At 34.0% G+C, this 17,279-nt stretch overlaps 1 protein-coding gene across 1 annotated transcript; it reads right to left on the bottom strand.

Annotated features, from left to right (window-relative positions):
• Positions 1–732: 732 nt before the first annotated feature.
• On the bottom strand, positions 733–6,155 carry LOC112740898 (probable 2-oxoglutarate-dependent dioxygenase AOP1). The gene is made up of 3 exons (XM_025789598.3): positions 5,367–6,155; positions 3,292–3,613; positions 733–1,277 (listed from the first exon to the last, which is right to left on the bottom strand). The coding sequence occupies exons 1-3, from the start codon at positions 5,753–5,755 to the stop codon at positions 1,035–1,037; spliced, it is 954 nt and encodes a 317-aa protein (XP_025645383.1). The 5' UTR covers positions 5,756–6,155; the 3' UTR covers positions 733–1,034.
• Positions 6,156–17,279: the final 11,124 nt, after the last annotated feature.

Raw genomic sequence — 17,279 nt, 5'->3', positions numbered from 1 at the left:
ATTAACCTTCAAAGGTATAATTGAAATATATTTGAAAATTATAAATAAATTTAAAACAAAATATATTATAAGTATATTCTTAAAGTTTTTCAAAAAATTTCAAGAAAAAAAAGTATATTTTAACGAAAAAATTAAAAGAAATTATTACACTGTAATGCTAAAAGCGTAATATAGCACATTGAAATTCAATCAAAAGTAAGAATAGCAAACTAAAAATAGAATCTATAAATGTAAGAAAAAAGCAAAGGCTCAAGGAACAAACTGTTGCTTTTAAAATAGAAGAATGTGTTTGTCTATTTATAACAAGAGTCTCGCTAGGGAGACAATGGACTATTTGTACAATGTGTACAATGGGCTATTGAGTTACAAAATGAACATCCCCCATACTATCTAGAATAACCATCCGAGTACTAGGGATAATAAACATCTTCCCAAAAGCTTAAACTGATTTTTGGATTCACCAAGGATCAAACTCTTGACCTTTCGGATCTAGAGTTCTAATACCATGCCATGATACCACTCATCCCAAAAGCTTCAGCTGATGGAAAAAGGTAACACTAATGATTATATCTCTAATACACCCTAAACCTCCATTGGTACAAATATTCTATTGGCTCCTTATACTTTCCCTTATAACAATCATATAACTGGTAATAATGATTTCAAGTTATACCATCATTATTTAATCTAAACTCAAAATACAAATATATCACTTATTTGCACCTATTACGCTTTGTAATCTCAATTCATAAACATGAGCTTGTCCATTTCATCTCAGATGATTGGATAACACACTACTCTTCTGTCGCATTCATCCGACAAGAAGTTGACGATTATATTACATAAAAATTACTGAAATAAACATAACATATCACATATAAAACATCAATAATAATACGAAACGTAAATTTTAACATGACATTAGAATCATAAGGACACCACACAAACTAACACACATATTTTTAAGTTCTAATGGGTTTGCACAATTGAAATTAAAATCATGAATCAACCAAGTACATCACAATGTATGTGTGTTAGATTCCACAATATGCTTTGATACGCGAAGTAGATTTCAGAGCTTCTTCTGAGAGAAAGAAACGGAGGTACCCGTAATGGTCAAAAGGCTTGTAACAAAGAGGGTTTTTCTCATCCACAAGCTCCTCTTGTGGTTCCATTATGTTATTAACATATGAAAGCAGCCCCGTAGAGTATCTATCTATCTTTGAGTTTACCAAGACTCGGTGTTCACAAGCAGGTATTCTGTCATTACTCCACACCTGTGCCATGAAAATTTCAAGTTATTTACTAAGTCAGAGCAATGTAAAAAATTTTGAAGTATATTCCTCAAGGAAAAGTACAGGTAACCAACAAGATTTTTGAACAATGTGTAAACAATGTGAATTAATAGGATTAAAAGAGTAAATTTAATTAGTAGCATTAAATTAGGATGTAGTATATTTTCATTTGATTGGTGGTTGTTCATATTGTTCAAAATTTTCATTGTTCACCTAGCACTTCCCATTTCTCAATTAGTTGTGCCAAAAATCAAGTGGAATTGTCAAAGACTGGGAACCTTGTTTCGTTTAAATTCTGCACTTTCTTTTAATTTTTTATCACAAAAATGGAGATTTATTTTTGTTATGATAAAAATAAGGTACTTGGTTCGATTATTTTGAGAAAAATAATTCTTTTACTCATAAGTTTTCTCTTAAAACGATTTTATCAATAGGATTTGTTAGCTATTAAATACATTATTTCCTAGTATTTTTTTCATTAGTATTTTTTAAAGTTTTAAAATATTTATCTCATTAAGAATATCTAAGTATCACCATAATTTTAAAAAATATATAGTATCAATTATAATAAGTAAAATTTATCTTTTTTATGAAAACCACTACTTTTTTTCTCCTAATGGTAAGATAATTGCATTTTACTAGAAAATGAAGTACATTATTCAAAGAGAGACATATTAAAAGAACGAAAAACTCCCACAAACAAAAAGAAATCTAGAGAAGAGGGACCCAAATAGTTTCATTTACTCTAACCTTCCATATATCTGTTGGTGGAGCTTCAACACTAAGGCCACTACCTAAGGAACTTGAATTTTCTCCACTTCAAAGACTTCAAGGTTCTGGGATTTCTATGTACCCCAGAACACACTGTGAACAGTGCTGGTTTGAACTCACAAAATTATTTGTGAAAACTTGGAGTCTTTGAACAGGTACTTTAAATTTTGATATAATCTTATAAAAAATAGAGGATAGACTAATAGGTTTGATTTGAGACATGTCTCTAGCGTTTAAGATCTTGGAAATTAAGCAAATCAGAGCGTGGTTGAAACTTTTTAGAATTCTTTCACCCCTAAAGAAGTTACATAGTCCCTTCATGCCAACACAAGCCACTTGACAAACCATTTAAAAAAAAAAAAAAAAAAAAAAAACCATTTAGGTCTATAAAAGTGAACGTTAATATCCATATGATTTAAACTTTCTCTTCACATTTCGAGATTAGCTTTTTGCTTCGCAGAGAAAAACCAATTAGAAAAAGTGAAATTGGCACATTCTTTTAAGGTTATAGAATAACAAAATTAAAGGTCCTCCTAAACTCCAATAAAAAAAAATAGATACTTATTTTGAAACATTATCCACTTTTTGTTTTGGACGAATATTTAAGAGCAATACTATATAACCAGCAAATATTATTATTATTGGCCAGCAATAATTTGCATATATATTTATAGATGTTTTGCACACAAGAAATATATATTTACACCTATATTTATTAGAGTTTTGCACATATGAATCAATACAGTTTGCACCTATATTTTTTAGAGTTTGCACACATAAATCAGTAAAATTTATTTATTGAAGACAATTTAGTATTAGTGTAGGTCAAATAATGATAAAAAATACTAAAAATTGCAAGTCCCAAGAGTTTTTTGATATTCAAAATGGTGAGAGAAAAAAAAATGAGAAAATGACAAATAGGTCCCTGATCTTTTGCCCCGCGGACATTTTCGTTCCTGACCATTGAAAAATACTTTTAAGTCCCTGACCTTCACAAAACTTGGACGGATCAATCCCTCACGGAGGCATTTGGACGGATCAGTCCTTGACGAAGGCATTTGGGCGGAGGGACTGATCCGTCCAAGTTTTGTGAATGTCATGGACTTAAAAGTATTTTTCAATGATCAGGGACAAAAATGCCCGCAGAACAAAAGGTCAGGGACCTATTTGTCCTTTTCTCAAAAAATATTATATTACGTACATGTCAAATTTAAAAATGACTGACCTGCAATGCATCACCACCCATAACCAAATACAAAGAGGATGAAACACCAACTTCAAACCATTCCCCATTCTTCAGCTTAACCTCCAAGCCTTCTACCTTCTGATTTAGTATCGTTAGGAAGGCTGTGTCTGAATGAGGAGCCACTCCCAAGTTGCTTTCACCAACTTTTGGTGTTCTGTACTTGTAACCTCGGAGCACATAATCAGTTGAATCCAGCAAACATTCTAATTTCTTATTCTCCAGTCCATAGCTCTCAAACAACATTCTTTTCACAACGTGGTCTAGTCCTTGTAATTTCTTTGCATAAGAATTGACACTTTCGCTGCATGTTGAGAGCGTAGTTAAATCCCAAATGTTCAGTCAATATATTTGACATAATAATGAAAATGGTAAAGTATATTTTTTGTCCTCGAAGTTTGGCAAAAGTTTTAAAAATACCCATAAGTTTTATTTTGTTTCAATTTTGTTCCAAAAGTTTTCGATTTGCATCAAATATATTCTCGGAGGCTAAATTTTCAAAAAATTTAAGACCAATATAACAATAATACATGAAAATTATGCTTGATTTGCTTGTGTTGAGGGGTTGTTCTTATGAAATTGTTGTTGAATCGATCTTAACTTTTTTGAAAAATTAGCCATTAGGGGTATATTTGATGCAAATCGAAAACTTTTGGGACAAAATTGAAACAAAATAAAACTTAGGGATATTTTTAAAACTTTTGTCAAACTTTAAGAATAAAAAATATACTTTATCCTAATGAAAAATAAATTATATAAAAATTTAATATTTTTATATATTTACAGCGTAAAAACTGCTTATAGAGCAAAAAGTTAGTGTTGTGATTCAAGGTTAGGGATAAATTCGTCATTAGATCAATCAATGCAAAAAGAGGATCCATTATAAGAGGAGCAAAAAATCTCTATACATACTAAAAATTAGATACTAAATTAGTTATTATATATTTATGTATATTTATACATATTTGATTCACATATTTTTTAATTAAATAATTAGCCAAAAAAAATCAAATTTGGTATAGTAGAATAATCAAAGTATCAAACTTATAATAAACTAATAATCAAATTTATTTATAGTAATATATTTATGAAATGCTAAATACATACTTTTATACATAATATTTGATTAGTGATTAATTTTTGGTGTACATATAAGTATATAACACACTTATAAAAATAAAAATGAATAAAATAGTAAAAAATAAATCAAAAGCCAACTAAAACTAAATATCTATCTAAAAAGAATTTAAGGAAAAGTCTACTTCTATACTTATAAACACCAACTACGAATCTTTATAGCTCCTCCTTTTGTTTTTCCTTTTGTAAAGAATTTAAGAACTTCAACTAAAAGAGTAAGAAACAAAATAAAAAAGAAAGTTACAAACCTTATTTACTAGTATCAAATTTAATTAAAGGTCAAACACGAGTGTTTACAAACCTTATTTACTAGTATCAAATTTAATTAAGGGTTTGTTTGGATGTTAAAAAGAAAATGGAAGGAAAGAAAATGAAATGAAAAGTTGAGTTATTTGTGTGTTGTTTGGATGAATAGAAAATAGATGGAAAGAAAAGTGAGAAGAAAGAAAATCATAATAGTATAAAATTACATTAATACCCTTATCATAAAATAAAGTATAAGTATTTTTATTTATTCATGTTTTATTATATTTTATAAATATTATAAAATATTATAATTTTATATATTTGATTTAAATTATTTATCTAATACATATAATATTTAAATATAAATTTTATTATAATAATATATTAAAACTAAATTTATATTAATATTTATTAATAATAATATAACTAAGAGTAGTATTAGAAATACAAAAATACAATACTTTTCTTCTTGTTTTCTTGCTTGTGATGGAAAGAAAATTTTTTTAGTGGGACCCATATAAAAATTTTCTTTTCTTTCTATTTTCCTTCCATTTTCTTTCCATCCATTTTCTTTCCACTCATTTTCTATCAAACCAAACATGGTGTAAAGGTCAAACACGAGTGTTCATATAGAATCACTCTAAATTGAAAGTTTACAAGAAAAGATTAATTACCAGAAATGATCATTTCCTTGAGGCCACATAATATGTGTAAACTTTTGACATTGATCTACGCTAAGCGGATCCACGATACCCACAGATTCATACAAGGGTATTCTAGAGAGTTGACCAGAGTAACTAAATATAGGCTTCTCCGTTGTGCTCTTCCTTTTAGTTTCAACTGGAAGATCAAACAGTTGTTCCATTGCAGAGTAAACAGAGTCATAAACCTCTGAATCAACTTCGTCATACAGTGCGAGAAAACCACCATGATCGCAAAGCGCTGTACGCACAACTTGGGATGCTGAAACCCAAGAGTCACTACCAGGGTTCAGATTTTCAGTTGTGAAGTCTATTAGTGGCAACGAGTGATGAGAATTATTAAACTGTGTTTGGGATTCCATGATTATGATGATCCCTTAATTTTGGACTCTTTTAGCTCCCTAATTACCTAGAGCAATGCTAGGGGTCAGCAACTTTTGTGATTAATAGTCATCAATGATGATCTAATGGTGTGAGATTGGTGTGGGATTTCATCCAATGGCTCACCTTTCTCTGCTGGTTACATGTTGGCCAAAATTCAATAAAATTACTGTTGGCGATGCTAGAGCTGTTGGCGATGCTAGAGCTGCAGGAGGCCACGTTAAAGTCAAGCTCTTTTGTGAATGTAATGGTGGAAAATCGACATGCAAGAATATATGTATGTGCAAGAGAGGAGGAAGAGATATGTAATGGTGGATAGGCATGGTTCTCAATATTTATTGATGTATTTAACAAATAAATAAATAAATAACCAATATTAATCTGTCATTGCTTGATTTTGGCACCCCTATTTCCGTTCAGGACCACATTGATTTGGGTAATAATAGTTTTTTTTTTTTTAATCAAAGATAGGAGACTCGAACCCGCAATCTCTTAATTGAGTATGGGGAGACTATGCCATTTGAGCTATTATTTATTAGCTTAAAATTTGGAAAAATAGGAGACTCCAATCCGCAACCTCTTAATTAAGTATGGGGAATCTATGCCATTTGAGTATATTACTCAAATGCTATTTGAGTAATATACTCAAATGGCATAAACTCCCCATACTCAATTAAGAGGTTGCGGATTGGAGTCTCCTATCTTTTCAAATTTTTTGGTTAATAATAGTTTATTGATTAAGCATGACTGAATTAAAAAAACAAAATCATTAATCACTTAAAAAAATACAAATATAATGTTGATGATTTATCACTTGATATTATAGTTTGATTACTTCATTAATTTAAGTATATGAGTTCAATACAAATTCAATGAAAATAACTTTTTTTTATTTTACCGTATCTTTTAATTTGAGAGATTAAAAATTAATTCGTTACAGATTTAAACTTTATTTAATGGTTTGTTATTGGCTAATAAATTATTACATACACAAAATGAAATCCAAATTCTTAATATTTACTTAAGTAAATGATTAAGTTAAGTACTCGATTTATCCAAATTAGTTGTTATATAAATATAACTGAATAAAAAATAAATATTGTGAGGTTATAGTAACGTGTCCTCCAAATATAGTAGTTTTGTTTCTTGGTATGATTCTCAATATTTATTGATGTATTTAACAAATAAATAAATAAATAATCATTATTAATCTGTCATTGCTTGATTTTGGGACCCCTATTTCCGTTCAGGACCACTAAATATGACGTTGTCCTGGATTGATTTGATTAATAACAGCTTATTGATTAAGCATGACTGAATTAAAGAAACAAAAACAAAAAAACAAAATCATTAATCACTTAAAAAGATACAAATATATTGTTGATAAAATAATTTAAGTATATGTTAATTTTTTAGTTTTCTACTTTTCTACGATATTTTTTAACTGATAAATTAATAACTAATCTAAATTTTATTTAAAAATTTATTGTTGGTCATTGATTATTATATACATAAAACAAAATTTAAACTCTCAAACAATTTATTTAAGCAGACTAATAAATTAATTATTAGACCAATCAAACTCAAGTGATCCATCAACTTTATATTTACTTAATTTGATGAGGACCACAATTTATGACATGTACTGGATGTTTTATTGCAAAATAATAAAATTTTAATTATGTGACATAGTAGGTGCATTTTTTTTAAAACTTTTTAAAAACAGATAAACTAATTGACTACTCCTCGTCATTTCAATGTACTACCTGCTAGTATAATAATAGTCATTTTCTTAGTTGGCTAAATTATCCCCAACTAGAAGAAATTAAAAATAGAAAAAAGACATAAACAACGATTTGAATATATTGATTGTAATTAAATATTTCAAATATTCGAAGCAACAATTATTGTGAATAAAAAAATATGTTTGTTGAACATACATTTTATTATATTCCGTAATCATATCAATTACTAGTTGGATCTTTTGAAATTAGAGGTGACAAACGGATTTAAATTCGTTGGATTGTCTGTATAATTTGTCAAAAAAAATAGAGTGAGATAAAAAATTAAGATTGTCACACATCAAAAGCTCACCTAATTCGCACTGTTTAAACTGTGGGTTTTGAAACAGAACGGATATTCTCGCTGAGTTCAGGATTTTTTTTAAAGATATTTTAATTTAGTGTTTTGGGTTATGTTTTACGTTTGATTGATTATGTTCTAAATTTGTAGATGTTTAATTATATATTTTGGATAATATTTATTTTACTTTGCACAATATTAATTTTACTATTTTGTTTCAAAAAATTTGGTTTATAATTATATTTATTGTATATTTATAATTATAAAGAATTTAATATTTGTAAATTTAAAAATTATAATTTTTTTATGTTTTTAGAAATTATAAATAATTAAAATAGTTATGAAATTATATATATTATTTAATATTTAATAAAAAAAGAGATTTTGTGGACTTAACCCGCCAACGTGCTAGCTCATTGTTAAGCATAACAAAATGATATTTTAAGACCGCCTCATCAGAATGGGGCGGAACAAACTTTCTCACTTACCACCCCTATCTGAAATCATTATTTCGCTTAGTTGAAATGTTATTTTGATAATTGAATACTAACGCATAATAACATGGCTCTTCGTGCAAAGTTGGCATGAACCACGCAATTTTGTACTTGATGGAGGAGGCATATATGTAGCAACTAGGTGTGGCAAACAGGTCTAAACTCGTCGAGTCAGTCCGCGTAATTCGCCAAAAAAGGCGGGCCGGACTAGAAAATTGGGACCGCCAAACAGCAAAAGCCCACCTAACCCACACCGCTTAAACTGTGGGCTTTGGCGGGGCGGGACGGGACGGACTTCCTCGCCGGGCTTAGTTTTTTTTTTTGTAAGGGGTATTTTTGCAATTTTTTTTGCCAAAATCCAACTTCCTCCAACCCAATTTACAAGAGTATGAAGATGAAAATTGAGTGTGTTAGATTATGTTTATGTTGCTTTGGAGAAAATATTTATAATTATATTTTGGATTATGTTTATTTTGCATTGGAGATAATACTTATAATTATGTTTTGGATGAAAATTTGGTTTATAATTATGTTTATTATATATTTATAATTACAAACGATACCCACTATATTTTTCAGGTATTCTACATCCTTTATCATCTCTGTTATCACCACATATATATCGTGATTATTTAGAGTGATCACCTTAAGTTCGGGCCCGGGATTGGCTGTCTAGCAATCAGCTCAAAATGCAAAATATATTGACCCCGTGAAGCAATCTGAAGCAGCCTCTGATCATCTGATGCTGGGATAAATGAATGTGGATCATTCTTAGCCTTCAACCAACCTCTTAAATCTTCTTGTCTATAGGAGTGTATTGTTGCTACGACATATTTCACCTCGTGTGCTTCTATAGTGGTTGTGACCTTATAATTTAAGGTCAAGTCCCCTGGTCGTAATCCACTAACTTACCGGCAAGTGCACCGGGTCGTACCAAGTAATACCTCACGTGAGTAAGGGTCGATCCCACGAGGATTGATGGATTAAGCAACAATAGCGTTTGATAGGATTAGTTAGACAGACAGAAAATAGTGTTTGGAAGTTCAAAAGCATTAAACAGTAAATTTAGAATATTAAAGATAGACAAATAAATAAGTTGGGAATAAAATATTGAGAAGGTAGTTAAGGTTTCAGAGTTATCTATTTTCTGAATTGACTTTTTTTATTAACTATTTTAATCATGCAAGATTTAATTCATGGCAAACTATTTGTGACTAGACCCTAATTCCTTAGACCTTCCTAGTCTCCTCTAAAATTCATCAACTGCCAATTCCTTGGTCAATTAATTCCAATTAGAGGGTGATGATCAAATTCTAGTTTATATGCCACAAGAATTCTAATTATCTAAAAATAAAGGAATTATATGTCACGTGTCCCGTTAAATACAAACAATTAGAAATTCATGATAATATATTTTCAAGCTATTGTTCAAGTAAAGAGCTTTTCCAAGTTATACAACAACTCAAATAGAACATGAGTCATACTTACGTTCCACCCAAATTCATAAAATAAAGAACGAAAACAATTATTGAAATATAAATCAAAACATGAATTAAAATAGAAAAATAATATTATCAATCCATCCAATAGACAGAGCTCCTAACCTTAACAATGGAGGATTAGTTACTCATGAAATATGGAATGTAAATTTGTATGGAATAATGTTGTGGAATGTTGTTCTGGAACCACCCTCTTGGGATCCCTTTTATAACTAATCCTAATAATTTAAAAATCAAATTTCTAAAATTAAAATTAAAATAATATCTTTTCCTAAAATAAGATTTGAATTTAAATTCGAATTAATTAACAAGTCTTCAGCTGATGGGCGGGGACCACTTGATTTGTCCCTTCTGCAACTTCTAATCTGTGATTTCTGGGCTAAGAAATGGGTCAAAACAGCCCATAAATTGCCCCCAGCGTTTTCTGTCAATTCTGCAGATCGTTCATGTGACGCGTCCGCGTCGTCCACGCGTTCGCGTCATTTGTGCAGATTCCAGTCCACGCGTTCGCGTCAGGCACGCGATCGCGTCATTACGATTTCCTCCATTCCACGCAGTCGCGTGAGCCATGCGTCCGCGTCAGTATTCACTGGTCATCTCCTTGGTTTCTTCTCTTTCTCTGCAGAAACTTCATCAAATCCATCCGAATGCTACCTAAAATGAATAAAATTGCACAAAACTCAAAATAGCATCCATAGTGGCTAAAATATAATTAATTTTTAATTAAACTCAACAAGTTAGATGCAAATTCACTAGGAAAAGATAGGAAAGATGCTCACGCATCACAACACCAAACTTAAACTGTTGCTTGTCCTCAAGCAACCAAAAACTAATATAAGCTTAGGATGTGAATTTGCATGAGAATGAGAGCTCGATTAAGCTCGTGTCTCTTCTTATAGTGGGGTTTACAACTGCAATCCTGAATAGTTTTGGCATCTCACTTTATCCTTTGAAGTTCAAAATGATTGGCATCCATAGGAACTCAGAATCCAGATAGTGTTATTGATTCTCCTAGTTCAGTATGTTGATTCTTGAACACAGCTACTTTATGAGTCTTGGCTGTGACCCTAAGCATTTTATTTTCCAGTATTACCACCGGATACATAAATGCCACAGACACATAACTGGGTAAACCTTTTCAGATTGTGACTCAGCTTTGCTAGAGTCCCCAGTTAGAGGTGCCCAGAGTTCTTAAGCACACTCTTTTTGCTTTGGATCACGACTTTAACTGCTCAGTCTCAAACTTTTCACTTGACACTTTCACGCCACAAGCACATGGTTAGGGACAGCTTGATTTAGCCGCTTAGGCCAAGATTTTATTCCTTTGGGCCCTCCTATCTATTAATGCTCAAAGTATTGGATCCTTTTTACCCTTGCCTTTTAGTTTAAAGGGTTATTGGCTTTTTCTGCTTACTCTTCTTTTTTTTCCGTAAGCTTTGTGTTTTTCATTGCTTTTTCTTGCTTCAAGAATCAATTTTATGATTTTTTAGATTATCAATAACATTTCTTTTTTTCATCATTCTTTCAAGATCTAACAATTTTAACATTAATAAAATTCACTATAAAAAATATGCACTGTTCATGTCATGCATTCAGAATCACAGAAAATACCATCACATCTAAGTGAATAAGACTACTATTAAAATTAACTCAATTTCTCATGCAATACATCACTTCTGTATTTTTTTATTTGAATTCAAGCTTAGTGAGTAATACATGAGACATCTTTTCAGAATTAAGGCAAGTAAGAGAAAACTAAACTAGTCCTAGGATTCTAACTAATAAAGGATCATGCAACAAACATAGCAAAATAGCAGAAAACCGGAACATAACATTGAAAAAGAGGGAGGAAAAAAATGAAAGGAACTCAACCACCTTAATTATCCTAGCAGTCGCATTATTCTTCAGGTTGTGCTCCTCCGTGAAGATGATTCGCCTCCCTTTTGGTGCTATAGGAATAAACAGAAAACTTCTAAGCGAAGCGTCAACACCAAACTTAAAGGTTTGCTTGTCCTCAAGCAAAGAAGAACTGAAAATAGAAAGAGATAAATTATTATGAAGAAAGAAAAAGAAGATGATAAAATAATAAGCGAGAATAGGGATTGGGAGAGAGAGAGAAAGAAAACTGGGCGGCGCAACCGACGCGTTCGCGTACGTCGCGCATTCCTCATAATGATGCGTTAGCGTCAGGCACGCGTCCGCGTGCCCTGGATTTTGTGCGATTCGCGCAAAGCTAGCCGCGCGCCCGCGTGACTTTCTGTTCGCATGGCTTGGGAGCCAAATTTTCATACGACGCGTTCGCGTCGTGCACGCGATTGCGTGGATGGCCATATGTACAACTGACGCGGATGCGTCGGTCACGCGTTCGCGTGGGCAATTTTGTGCTTTTAGCATACTTCCAGCCCCAAGCCAGCATAACTCTCTGTCCAGACACCTTTTACGTCGATTTTTCGGGTCACGCGTCCGTGTGGGTGACGCAGACGCGTGAAGTGCCAAAATCATGAGTGACGTGCATGCGTGGGGTACGCGTCCGCGTGGGCTTGTTCGTGCGAAAGGCTTCATGCTGACGCCACTCCCGCGCAACTCTCTGTCAATTATTATTATTATTTTTTTTTTACGCACACATGATTGACGCGTTCGCGTCAATGACGCTTGCGCGTCGTGTGCCCCCTTTTTTTTTTTGAAATATAGCTTGAAGTGTTCGGTTCCTGGAAGAACATAGCTGTATGATCAGAAAATTAGTAAGAACTCAATAAAAATAAAATAAAATAACTAAGAAAACGACTACTACAAAAAATAGCTAAGGATACGAAATTATCGGGTTGCCTCCCGACAAGCGCTTCTTTATCGTCACTAGCTTGACGGTCAGCTCCTCTAAGGAGGAGGATCATAGGGGCTTAGCTCTTCACCCTTACTTTGAACTTCTTTTCTGTGTCTCCATAACATAGCTCAATATGCTCCAGAGAGAGGATTCTAATTACTGTATAAACCCATGCTGGATTGCTGGTCATTACCACCTTCATTCCTGGGGAGAAACCTTCAGTGGGGATCTTTTTGTTTCTCCATCCTCTGGGTATTTTTTTTTTCTTTTTGGGGACCTCCTCCTTGGTGGATGATGCAGTTCCAACACCAAACTTAGGTTTGATGTCAGGCGGAATTTTATCGGTTGTCACCACAGGAGGTTTGAGTTGCAAATTCTGCTGTGCATCATCAGGGGGTTCTTGAAGGTTTGGATCAATAAGCTCAGCCTGCATGCACCTCTCTTCTTCACCTGTTGAATGTACATCTTTGAAGACATGAAAGACCAGTTGCTCATTATGCACTCTAAGCACTAATTCACCCACTTCTACATCAATCAGAGCTCTTCCAGTGGCTAAGAATGGTCTTCCTAGAATTATAGAGGCATTCTCATCCTCCCCTGTATCAAGAATCACAAAATCTGCTGGGAGGAAGAACTTACCCACTTTGACCAAGATATTCTCCACTAATCCGTATGCAGGCTTCATAGATTTGTCCGCCATCTGTAATGCTATCTAAGGTTGTGCCTCTTGGATCTGCAGCTTCTTCATCACAGACAAGGGCATTAAATTGATGCTTGCTCCCAGATCACATAACACTTTCTCAAAGGTTGTACTCCCGATGGTGCATGGAATTTGAAAGCTCCCTGGATCTGGCATCTTCTTTGGTAAGTTATTCTAAATGATGGCACTGCATTCTTTAGTTAGGACCACTGTCTCATCTCCCTTTAAAGGCTTCTTCTTTGACAACAGCTCCTTCATGAACTTGGCATAGAGGGGCATTTGTTCCAAAACCTCAGCAAAAGGAATATTGATTTGCAACTTTCTAAAGACTTCCAAGAACTTTGAAAACTGTTTGTCCTTGGTCTCCTTTTGAAGTCTCTGAGGATATGGCATTTTAGGCTTGTACTCAAGAGCCTTTGGCAATGTAGGATAAGTGTCAAGAGAGTCTGGGAATGGGTTGTCTGCACGCTTTGGAGGGGTGTGCTCCACTTCTCCCTTCTTCTCCTCTGGAGCTTTATTTTACTGTAAAGATATTAACGTAATTTTATACTATTATGATTTTCTTTTTTCTTATTTTTTTATCAAAATAAATTTTTTTTATTTATTTTTTCTTTATCCAAATAACACCTAAATAACTCCAGTTTTCTTTTTATTTTCTTTGCTCTCATTTTTTTTCTTTCTATTTACTTTTCTATATCCAAAAACAAAGTGTTAAGATTAATTTAGAGAAGACATATGACAAAGTTATCTGAAAGTTTCTGTACCACACTGTTTGCTACTTCAGGTTTTCTCTAAACATATTCCATCCTATTATAAACTGTGTTCGCTCTTATTCTCTATCTGTCTTGTGAAATGGTAGTAAGTTAGAAGTCTTTATTCCCACCAGAAACTTAGAAAGGAGTAATCATGTCTCTCTATCTCCTTGTTCTATGAATATAAAGACTAATTTGTTTAATTTCACATAAGATCTCTATTGGTGAATGAAAATCAGTGACTATTTCTAAGGTGGACTTCTAATGTCTCATTTAATATTTGCCGATGATTGACTGTTATTTTTTAAAGCAGAAAAAAACCAAGGTGAGATGGTCTTCAAAACCTCAAGTATAAAAGTTAGAGTAAAGTACCAACCTGGCCCCTGTCCATTTTCAAGAATGACAACGCGACCCCTCAAAATAAAATCGATCCAGTTCGGTCCCTGTCCTCGATTTCCGTCACACAAGGCGGTCCCCATGCGTTTTTCTCCGGTGAGACTTGACGAAAAACCCTGAGCTGGCTCGTTCAGTGCGTGACCTGTCATATGAGGCAGATGACGTGTTCAGTCAGTGCTGAGATGGAAAAATTGAGATGGACAAGGGCTAATTTGTCCTACCCACTCACCATATAAACGACGTCGTTTGAGTGGGAAGCAACGTTTCCATTGCTTTTGAAAAGGTGGGTTTCCATAAAACCCCTTCCCCCAACCTTGACATTTACAAGAAAACCCTAGGTCAAAAGCTTCTTCACTTCTCGAGACCATTGTGGACGCTGTGTTGGTGGAGGGAAGCACTGACGTTGCTGCTTACAGTGTTGACGACATCATAGTTCACGGCGGTTTGGTGGTGCTATTGACGGAGCTGGACGGAATCGTGTCAGGACGCTGCAGACAGTTCAGGTTAGTGATTTTTATATGAAGCATTTGTCCCTTGTGCGTTGTGTGGTCCCCCCAAATTGATTCTGCTTCTGACAAGGAACCATTGTTGTCTGCAACCCTTTGTGGTCCTAGTCATGGAAAAATTGAAATAACCCCCCTGAACTTTGTGCATTTTCGAAAAAATTAAATAATATAGTGGCGGTCATTCTTGTTTAAGCATGTTTATTATTAGGGAGATTTTATTAAAGCTTGAATAAACTGATTGCAGATGTCTGAGTATATGGTCATTCCTGTGTTCCACTATAGGGGGAGATTTGTCAGAAACTCTGAAGGTGATCTCTGCTACTTGGATGGTAAAGTGAAGAGATTCCCCCCTTAAACTTGGATTACGTACATTATTTTTGACTTGGTTGAATTATTTAAAGAATTGGGTTACCGGAAGTATAAACAGATGTTCTGGCTTGATATGGGAGAACCGAATATGGAAGCTGGACTCCATGTAATTAAAGGAGATGTAGAAATTAATCAGATGAGGGAGGGTAAGTTGAGGTACAGGGAAACTGATGAGCTATACATCTACTTTGAACACGATGTGGACATGCCTGATGTAGTTGAAGAAGATGTGGCTGAGGAGACTGTTGTGTTGGATTCATCATCATCATCGTCATCAACTGATGATGGATATGAGACAACAGAGGATGAGCCTTACAAGCCTCCTCCCCCTGGATTTGAGACAGATGACAGTGGTAGTGAAGAAGAAAACAAGAGGAAGAAAAGGGTTCCAAGGACCCCATGTGATGCTCCAAGGACGGAACCACCCAACATCAAGAGACCAGCTCATCGCTCCAAGATGAAGAGGAAGGTAGATCCTGTAGAACCTGAGATGCAGGCCACTAAAGCCAAGAAAATCTTTGAAGTGACGTGCAGCAAGTGTGGACAGCTTGGGCATTACTACAAGACCTGTAAGAATGACCCAAAGGATCCAAACTGGTAGCCAATGACAAAGAAGAAGAGAAGAGTTGGTAAGGGGAAGGGGCAGCAGATTATACCCTTTAACCCAAACCAGAACAGAGGACAGGTAATTAGGGTTCGATTTGGAACACCATATTAATTGTTAAGGGTTTAAGTGTCTCATTTAAAAATTGTGGGGGGTTTAGGTGTCTTATTTAAATATTGTGAGGGGTTTATGTGTCTCACTATTGGTTGTTTAAATGATTAGGATGTAGGACCTAATGTCAATCTAAACAGTTATACTGTACAACCTTCCCCACCTATGGATCCACTGGTAATATCTTTTAACCTACTCCTTATCCTTATTGTTGTTTAGATGACAGATTAGACTCTCTTTACACTAACATGTTTATACTATTGTGATAGACAAAGGCAAAGAAGAACAAGAAGAAACTTCCAAAGACAATGCATAAGAAGGGTAATTATGACCAACAAGAACAGGGAGAAGAAATTCCCCTTTCACAAAATGCACCCCAGGCAGATGAGGTATAGTCATTGGTCAATGTTATTTTAAGCTGTTTGTTTATTTTATACTCATTAAATTTTTGTTACAGGTTGCAAGAGAGGCTATGAACCTGAATCAACCACCCCCATAACCCTGCTCCACCCCCAACCTCAGTTATGCCCAGAGAAGAAAGCACCTTGTTGTTAGGCCCCCAACTGCTCCTATCTCGGCTCCACCTTCATTTGGACAACCTACTCCACCATCAGTTCAAGCAGCATCAGGTCTTAGACCATGTGTTCCAACCGGTTAGGCTGTGAACCCGAGGACAACAACTGCTAATGTTCCCTTTCAACAAAGTGCTCTTTCTGCTGAGACCATGGCTGCAGCAAGTTCTGGGACTGCAGCAAGGCTTTTTAAGTTCATTCCTACCCCTGGGTTTATACCTCCGAGGAAGACTTGATATCTGATATGTTGCTGTTAACATAGATGATAAGAATGACTCCTTTTGTTATTAGTTTAAGTGTCAGTGTTTACAAATCTAGAAAATATTTTGGAAGCTTTTAAGTGTTTGTATGCATGTTTAAGTCATTTTGAAACTCTACTAGACTGATGTGGAAGATGTTTAAGTCAGTTTGAAACTTGACAATTTTAAGAAACACTTTAGTTCAAGGCTACATGTTGGCCTTTTTTTTGTTGTTAGAGGGCTATAAGTTGTCCCTTTCTCATGCTGAACAAGGACATGATTGGTTGTTTTGTGTACATGTTTTATATAAGGCATCTTTTGGGTTTGTTTATCCAACATTTTTTAGTAAGAAATCTGTAT

This window comes from Arachis hypogaea, chromosome 14 (genome assembly GCF_003086295.3).
Source record: "Arachis hypogaea cultivar Tifrunner chromosome 14, arahy.Tifrunner.gnm2.J5K5, whole genome shotgun sequence".
Lineage (NCBI taxonomy): Eukaryota > Viridiplantae > Streptophyta > Magnoliopsida > Fabales > Fabaceae > Arachis > Arachis hypogaea.
This window is presented reverse-complemented; position numbering and strand designations above follow the sequence as displayed.